The sequence below is a fragment of the Nannobrachium achirus genome, assembly GCF_963921795.1.
Source record: "Nannobrachium achirus genome assembly, chromosome: 8".
NCBI classification, from domain to species: domain Eukaryota; kingdom Metazoa; phylum Chordata; class Actinopteri; order Myctophiformes; family Myctophidae; genus Nannobrachium; species Nannobrachium achirus.
In genome coordinates this window covers 37,494,703-37,504,035 of record NC_137817.1, presented here as the reverse complement: position 1 = coordinate 37,504,035, position 9,333 = coordinate 37,494,703, and the positions used below count along the sequence as shown (strand labels likewise).

Genomic DNA, 9,333 nt, shown 5'->3' with positions numbered 1-9,333 from the left:
ATCAAATAGAACAGAAATACACATTTTTGTATTTTGTAATGCATTATTAGTTTTATTTTATTCTTTTTGCACAATTCTATTCTTTCTAAACATAACATAAATAAAAGAAAACATTTCTGCGGACAAGGGAAATAGACAGGGATCCGATTTGTAAAGATTCTCCATGTCGGTGGGAGCAAGGATGAAAAGCATAGATAGAAATACATTAATGTAGCCTACTTTAATATCTAAATCATAGCCTGGCCTGGCGACTCTCTCAGACCGCTAATCTCTCGCGAGATTAGCCGACAGCTACAGCATGGCATTCTGTTCCCTTGACAGCCGTTAGAAAGAGGAGGAGTCTTGGCTGTAGTTGTGCTGCCACATACTCACCACACAGCGAGCAACCTACAGCCATTCAACCTTTACATCAGGTACCTTTTAAGACCACTTTATGATCTGAACTTGGTTGATGTAAATCAAGAAGCCTCGTTTTATTCAAACTAACGATGATCATCTTGCCATTGACTAACGGGTGCTGTGTTCAGTGGTTGTAGCTAATATCTATGCTAGCAAACTAGCGAATTCAGCTAACGTTATGTTGGTAAACTGTTATCTACAAGATAACGTGATCTTATGTAATGGGTGTTGAAAGAGTGATAATTATGACCCTACCCCATCCTGACAGGGGTTGGTGTATTTATTGTATGTGGTGTTGTTGTTGTTGTTGTTAGTAGTTAGCCTTCATTTTATTTACAGTATTTGTAAAGTTGTTACTGTTATTTGTAGATAATAGAATGTTTTATTCAATCTGGTCAATATATTAAAAATACATTTTGATCATATTTATTCTGTTTCTATATCAAACACCACCTTAATTAAAGGGAATCCACCCAAGGCACTAGCTGCAAATTGCAACACTATAGTGCTTGTAACCCAAGATGTGATAACAGGAGACAAAATCAATCCAACTGCTCCATTGCCAGTAAACTGGACTCAAATTCTCAATGATTGTCTGAGCTCTTGTTATCTATACTATCATTTTGCGAATGTCTGTCTGAGTGAGTGTCTGTCTGTCTGTCTGTCTGTCTGTCTGAGTGTCTGTCTGAGTGTCTGTCTGAGTGTGTTGGCTGGCCCTCTTTCAGATGTTGTCATGTAGATCGGTACACAGTATCTCTGTAGCCTTTAAACGAAACGGGTATTTCTTACATTGATGCTCCTACATATTATCATGCAAGCACCAGAAAGTTACTTTCCATCCCTCATATACTGTGTGCACAGTGCACACCCCATAACCCACACACTGCACATCATTTCGGAGCTCATATCTTTGAACGGGGAAGGACTAGTTAGTGCAAACAACACAAAATTACAATGATAAAAATCACTCCAAGAAAGACTATTACTGTCTAACTTTTAACAGCACGAGTTGCCCAAGATCACATTAATAATGCTTATGAATGATTTACATGTGGTAATTGTTGTCTGGATAAAATGGGAAGGTCTTTCCCTTGAGAATAAAATGTAGTCTTTTTCCTCACCAAATATTGCTGCATAATGTAAAGGTGAAGTCATAATTGTAATACATTTTAATGGTTTTTCTTATGGGTTCTTTGTGTCAATCCTCTGAAAGGCCCTGCGGCCACCATGGCCAAAGATCCGCTGGCGGAGGCTGGCCTTCATTTTGATGAACTGAACAAGATGCGGGTGCTGGAGCCTGAGGTTGGGCAGAAGACAACCGAGCTCAAGGAAGAGTGTAAAGAGTTTGTGGACAGTAAGTTCAGCAGTTTGGTTGCTACTTCCAACATGATCAACAGTGACAGTTAGAGCCGGAGGTTCCTGTGTGATTTTCACTTTTGCATTTCTTTGAACAGAAATCGGACAGTTTCAAAAAATAGTTGGAGGCCTTATTGAGTTGGTGGATGGGTTGTCAAAAGAGGCAGAGACAGAGAAAATGAAGGTAAGTTGGTCTTTATATTCAATGTTCCCTCAACTTCTAATGTACTCTCCAGGTTATAAATGTCACGTACCCTGTATAAGGCTATTTATTACCTATTTTCCAATGGCTTATCAAGTGAAGGTATTCCCATGATCCACACAGATTTATGAAGTGCAGTTAAAATGGTAAAAAGTGTATCTATAGTGAAACATTTAAATTCAATATAACAGCAAATGTTGTACAAATGTTTTTTTGGGTTTCTGTCTTTGGGAGACCTTTATTAATTCTTTGGAGGAAGTTCAGCTTCACCCAGCTGATGGCAGCTCCCGGCTTAACGTATGGGTGGGCTGGGAGGCGAACCTTCTGTTTTATATTGCTGGGTGAATGGCTCCATCCATACATTATGCCAACATTTTACCATTCTGGTTGTGCTAAAAAAATGACCATACCTTAAATACCCTTTTCTCCTTTATTTTTAAGCCCTTGGAATTATTTCCTCAGGAATAGCAATGCTGTGTGATTGTACGTATCTGGAGCCTATTAGAAGTTAAGAGAACATTGGCAAATGGTAAAATGGTCTGCATTTCTATAGCTCCTTCATCCAAAGTGCTTTATAATGTAAATGTGCATTACATCTACATTCACCCATGATTCATACACTTGCCCCGACGGCAGAGGCAACCATGCAAGGAAGGCAAGGAATGAACTTACAGTATTCATCAGGAGCCGTTGGGGATTCAGTGTTTTGCTCAATGACACTTTTACATGCAGCCAGGAGGAGCCAGGGACCGAACCGAACCAGGAACCTTCCGGTTCCAGCCTACCTCCTGAGCCACTGCTGCCTGCCCACATTGGTACTCTTCTGCCAGTAGAAAGAGCAAAATAAGCTCTAGGGTTTAACTGTCTGTCGATGAGTTTTCTTTCAGTCTGTAGCGCATGTGACATCAGCTGTTTCCTGCAGTGCTGCATTGGCTTGTGTTTTCTAATGGGGGAAAATCACTTATCATTTACCTGGCTGTGCTCTGTGGCATAGGCAATTGGAGCAAGAAACCTGCTGAAGTCAGTGGCAAAACAACGAGAGGCCCAGCAGCAGCAGCTACAAGCTCTGATTGCGGAGAAGAAGATGCAGCTTGAAAGGTAAGTTCAATTCTGTCTGGTGCTAATACACTGCATCACTAGGGCTGTCACGATCTTGACAATTCTCAAACAACTTAATTGTATTTTTGACATTGAACTGACAGTACCAATAATACGTGAGCTTGTAGATCAGCTATTTTTGTAATCTTTTGACACCGTAATTTATACAGATGAATGGAAATCGTTCTAATAATTGCAATTATCTCAAATAATTGTGATCAAGCGATAATGTAATAATTTTGACTGGCCTAAACATCACATCAAGTACACAGTAACTCACAAGGCCTTCTTCACATTAAAGTGAAACTATGTAACCTTTTCTAATGAATACATTATAATTTTGTCCAATCTGTATGGTAGAGTATGTTAATACAATGTAATAGGGGTGATTCTTTGTCTCCCTGCTCTTCTATTGAAACATTTAGATTGTGTCAAAGGTCATGTCTCACCTAGACACAGGATCTGACACAATGTATTACCTGATGGTCAAGATTCAATTTATCCTGTGAGCAAGCAGGCTCTATTAGCCCAATGGTAAAAAATGTCAGCACTTGCGCAGGAAACCAGTTTCAAATCCTGGGTAGAAGAGGAAGGAAAGTAAGTTATATAGTGCAGCTTTAAGAAATTAACCTTTCCAATTATCTTCACACAACAGATACCTGAATAAGCTGTGATTTAATTATTAGAAACGGAAGTATGCGATTACTCAAGAGACAAGTAGGAAATTCAGGCCACAGCATGTGTGCCACTTAGTCAGAAGCATGCAAAAATAATGATGTGATGGATGGATTATGCCCTTTTGCCTGTCTGTCAATTCATTGGGACAACCTGGTGTAAACATTGGCCATTGTTCTGCAATGAATGTGTATGTGATATAACTTCTGTCCAGACATACCAGCTATAAGAGGAGTCACATAGCCCCTGTGTTAGGTTGTTACATGCAGTTATTCCACCGAGGTGTTTTCCATTACAGATACCGCATTGAATATGAGGCCCTCTCCAAGGTGGAGGCTGAGCAGAATGAGTTCATCGACCAGTTCATTCTACAGAAATGACGACATGGTACAAAGGCCAGAGTAAAATGCATACATCTATATGTGTTGCATTTGTGACCAAGTGCCTGTTTTAGTTTTTTCATGGGCGATACCAAATACAGGGCATTACAGTACATTGCTGCAAACAGTGACTTAACTCTCATTCTAAAAGCAATCCAAACAATATTAAATATCTGCGTCCTCTCCTATTTTTGGAGCATCTGCAGTGACAGACAGCTGCCCAGCTGTACCCCCTCCAGTCATCTACCATTAGCGTTTTAGGTGTTGTTGAAAGTTGTTGAATTGGAACATTAAGCTAGCCCTGTTCATACCATAGCTCTGACATCAACATCTGTCAAGCATATGGAGAGGCCTTGTATATACAAATGAATTTATTTATACTATTTATACTGAAGAATCTGTGTATCTAGTTTTATTACGTTTTCTACTAATTAGAACACATACAGTATTTGCATGTTACTGTAAATTTCTTGGTTTGCAGATATGTAAAATATTGTAATGTTAATTGTGTCATCTTTTATGCTGTAATTTTCAATGCTGCTGTTTTCTGCAGCAGAATTATAACCTTCAGCTGGAATATGCTGGGTTTTATTACATTCTTCTACAAGAAAACATTCAAACTACAAGAACACGTTCAAAATAATTATTTTAACATTCCCTAGCTGTTCAGTCACCTGTCTTACCTAGCTTGACGTCTTTTATCCATGTTCTTGTTTAGGTATCAATTTAGAAAACAAATGGATATACTTGAATAAAATCTATTGCACAACGATGTTGCTGTTATCTTTCAGGAGATGTAAAATGTTTTATTTTATATTATTGTTCTTTTGTAAATCTGACGAAATGGGAGCGTATTTTTTGCAGGTCTTTCAGTCAGAGTGTATCAAAAAAGCAACTGGGTTAAGCACCGTTGATCCAACCAGTTTAGCATTCACCAGGTTAGCATTCACCAGATTAGCATTCACCAGCGTTCGTTTTACTGAGGTTAGGGACCTTAGGGTTGGTTTAGGTGTATCTCCGTCCCCCTGACTTTCGTCACCTCCGCGCAGCCAATCACATGCTTCTGCTGCCTTAACCCAGTTGCTTTTTTGATACTCGGACTGAAAGACCAGCAAAAACACTCTCCCCTGAAGAAATGGCTTTCTGTAGACCAGTGCTTCCCAAACTTTTCGGGTCGAGACCCAAAAGAGAGATTAGACGTTTGCCCGTGACCCAAAACTAGTGAAAACGGCAGAAGCACACATGTAGCTACTTCTTTACAAATCTTTTGAAATATATTCATTTTTTTAAATGTAGGAAAAGGAAATGTTTTTTTTTACTCAAGTCGTGACCTATAATATTGCTCTACCACTTGGGACCACTAATGGGTGACTCAAAGTACAGTGGTGTCTTTGTTTCCCTTCTGAATCTGATGTTCCACTTTATGTACAGGCACATATTCCATATGGGTTCTTACTGTGATACTGTGACTTGAATGATGGAAACAAGTATCTTCTCAAGATTGTGACTCAGCTGAAAATATCCAATCTCAAATTTCTGATTACATTTTTGACATTGATATAAATCAGCAGGTTATCTGCAGCTGTCATGGGCATTAGAATCATCAAACGGGTGTACGGATTTATTCATCTTTTGTAGCATGGAGAAAGTAGGATACATAAATTAGAAAATATTTCACTCAAACATTTTAAACAAAATAATCAATCTCATTGCATCTTGTAATCTATGAAAACATATACATTTTAGTGTTTTAATGACAGTATTTGCTTAGATATTGCAACTGCAACTGTAGCTCTCTAATATATAGTTCTTAAATATATTATGTGGACTGTGGTGCTGTGTTTGATGCATTGACTCTGGGCTCTCATTACTCAACTTCGGATATAAAACCATATTAAATATTGGGTGGCAAAAGCATGTGCAGTTTAAAAAAATAAATATATAAATGCATGTACAGTATATAATATACAAGGGATGAGCTTAAGTAGTCTACTTTATTTGGCTGAACTTATACCAACAATAAGCCTTTCCGACCTACTTAGTGTAGTGTCCGCAGAATGCGGACACTACATAAGAACTTATGCAATACAATGAAACATTTCTTTTACCTGCATTTTTGCTTGGGTATTAACTTCAGCCCCTATTCCTACATTAAAAATGTTTTGCAAATAGGGTAATTCATCTGAGTACTTAAAATATTTAAATTACTAAAGGTAGGGTAAGTGATTTTCTTTGGTAAAAATAAGTTAAATAGCTACTATATATATTCTAATAGTACTCAATGCTAGAGTGTTTGTTCAGTAACAGGTGTCTCCATGTCTTTCCTGCTCTTTATCAAACAGAAAATGCATTTTCAGGCCGGGATACAAATTTTATCCAATCAGGATAGAGAACTCAGTCAGGATACAGAATAAACAAGTGAAATTGGAAGTGATAACACAAAGAAATGAGCAGACAAAATTGGAACAAGAACACTAAAAACGAAGCTGATAAGTGACTAATTATTCTCTCCTGATTGGATAGGTTTGTCACCCACCTGAAAATATATTTTCTGTTTATTAAAGAGCTGGAGAGACAGGGAGACCCCTGTTACTGAATAAACACTCTATAGCAATGATTGATTACTATCAGAATATAGTGCTTTTACCTTTGAACAAAAACCTTGTTTTAACCCAAAAATATAATTTACCCTACCTTTAAGACCATCCCTGTAGTTTATAGTCAATAAAGTAGTCCTTTTACATACATTGTCAACATTTATGTGATGATTTCTACAAGTCTTTAACCTAAAACAAACAGGATACAACTCCCTCAAATATGCATTGAATACTGAGGTGAGACCATAAAGTTCTTCAGGTACAGTATATAACATGTCAGATCAAACACTGGGAAGAGCAGCCATGGAGGACATCCAGCTGCATTACATAATAGCAGTAGTTTTGTAAGGAGTGTCTCACTTCTTCACATACTGTAAAACAAAAAAGATAAAATCATCACTCACTCCAACAGCATTAAAGCATTTAACAGCATTAATGATGTTGAAACGTAGTTGACGTTTAAGCTCACTTTATCAAGGATCCAGTTGGCATCTACAATAGCTCGTTGAATTATCATTTGTATCCTCTCTGGGTCGTTTTCATCTGAATGACTGTTGTATCCCTATAGTGAAAAAAAGACAAGATTCAGACATTCTGTGCACATTACTGTTGCTTCAATTAATTAATTCTACGAAAGGGGTTTTGCATTAAGCTCTGGTTTTGGGCATGCTGGCAAATATGGTTAAAATGAATGTTTCACAGACTACTATACTATATTTGGTTTCCTAACACAAACCAGGATGTGCTGCAGAGATGCCTAAATGAATGCATTCTCTGTATTCTGTTAATGTCTGGTTCTGAAGATCGCTTTTCTTTTTGTTTTTTTCACTCTTACACCTGATATACTGTTAGCACAGTGTATATTGTATGTTTTCCCATGCAGTGACATTTTCTAAAACCAAACCTATCCCAATTATACTATGTATCACCACTTTTCAGGAATCAGTCCTCATTTAAATGTTTAGGTAGTAGAAGACCATGTGTTTTTAAAATGATAACGGATTGCATTTTTATAACGCTTTCCTAAGCACTTTACAATGGTCCATTCATTCATAAATTGGGAAGTGAAGTGTCGAACAACGTTCTCACTTCCCACAATTACACACCAATGGTGGCAACTGGCGAGCATTGGAGGCAACGCAGGGTTCAGTGTCTTGCCCAAGGACACTTCGACATGTTAACAGGAGGAGCTGGGATTTCTCCTGAGCCACAGCCGCCCTACACTTCCCCTTACGCCTTGGTGTAAGTGGAAGACCTCACCTGTCTTATTGAGTGTCGATAATGTTTTTGCATTGCTGTCGTTGGTAACTGCCTGCAGCATCTGAGCAGGTACCGGTAGAGATGTACTGGCGTCTGTATTAATAATTCAGCTCCAGCTAAAGGTGGCATGTCTCCAGTGTGCAATATACCTAATCGACAGACTTCTGTGGAAAGGGAAATGTGTTTGTTAGGATACTATCTTTAGTTTTTAATTGACCCAAAATTGGTCAAATCTATAATATTAGCCCTCACATTTTATGGTCACATTCATAAGCTGATTTACACTTTAGACACTCAATCAGAAAATAAGATTACCCAGCAATAAGGTCATTTGACAGTTTCAAGGACAGTTTCCTAATTTAAACAAAATATAATACAGATGTCATTAATATAAATACTACTTTTCAGTTTTCAAGCATCTTTAAGGCTTTTGTAATTGTACCATAACAAGACCATGGAAGCTCATCCAAAGGACCTGAATGTAATTTGAGGTGAAACTAAACACATTTACATCTGGCAGATGATCATATCTTAACAGGCGGGTTAAATATGTAAAAACCTACTTTCTTAGGATACCTTCCTTCAGTTCACACAGGCTCTTCAGGTTCTTCTTGCAATCACTGTCTAAACCTAAAACAACAAAACAAACAAAGATTGATTAATTTATTTAATACTTCGTTAGCAGTTCGCATTCGCAAATAGTTAAAGCACAGGACAGTAGGCCTACAGACAGTTCGGATACACACGGTCTACTTAAAACCAAGAAAGCACAATATGGCTTAATTTGGCTCCCTTTGTACTCTTGTTGGTTAGAACCTAGCTGTCTCGTCCTGTCCGCTAAAATGCAGCATTTTCCCCATTACATCTACAGACAAGCACGTTCATTTAACGTGTTAAATAACGTCACAGCAATCTCAATTACCATTATTTACAAGACAGGTTCTGGTGACTCACATGATGATGATAGACTGTAAACAAAACAAGACACCAATGTCCTCTGGCTCGGCTCGCTAAACGGGGGACAGTTTCCCCACCAGCCAGCTAGGCAGGTACTCAGGTAGCCTAATATAGTCGGCTAATTATTAGTTATCTAATCGACGCCAGATAAATCTGTTCTGGAACTCTACACTTTATTTGACTGGCTAGAGATCCATGAATTACAGAAACTAAACAGGAAGTGCAAGTGCGTTGCGCAAGTCCTCTTCTTCCTTACTTGTTGTTTATATGTGGTTGGAAAACAGTGGACTACCGCCACCGGCTGGACTGGAATGTAGAGCGCGCAACCAACCACCTATAATGACATTTCTTTATTCATTCCCTTGATTGTGGGGTTGTTTTTGTTGTGTTTTAGTGATGCTAGTAAAAA

General features: G+C 38.2%; 2 protein-coding genes across 2 annotated transcripts; one reads left to right on the top strand and one right to left on the bottom strand.

The window, feature by feature from the left end:
- Positions 1-356: 356 nt before the first annotated feature.
- ift20 (intraflagellar transport 20 homolog (Chlamydomonas)) lies at positions 357-4,882 on the top strand. The gene is made up of 5 exons (XM_080731056.1): positions 357-413; positions 1,613-1,753; positions 1,854-1,939; positions 2,952-3,055; positions 4,029-4,882. Exons 2-5 carry the CDS (start codon positions 1,627-1,629, stop codon positions 4,108-4,110), a joined length of 399 nt encoding a protein of 132 aa, XP_080587182.1. The 5' UTR covers positions 357-413; positions 1,613-1,626; the 3' UTR covers positions 4,111-4,882.
- A 1,673-nt stretch (positions 4,883-6,555) lies between these two features.
- lyrm9 (LYR motif containing 9) lies at positions 6,556-9,078 on the bottom strand. Its single transcript, XM_080731069.1, has 5 exons — positions 8,922-9,078; positions 8,531-8,597; positions 7,968-8,131; positions 7,177-7,269; positions 6,556-7,078 (listed from the first exon to the last, which is right to left on the bottom strand). The coding sequence occupies exons 3-5, from the start codon at positions 8,094-8,096 to the stop codon at positions 7,064-7,066; spliced, it is 237 nt and encodes a 78-aa protein (XP_080587195.1). The 5' UTR covers positions 8,097-8,131; positions 8,531-8,597; positions 8,922-9,078; the 3' UTR covers positions 6,556-7,063.
- Between the last annotated feature and the right edge of the window lie 255 nt (positions 9,079-9,333).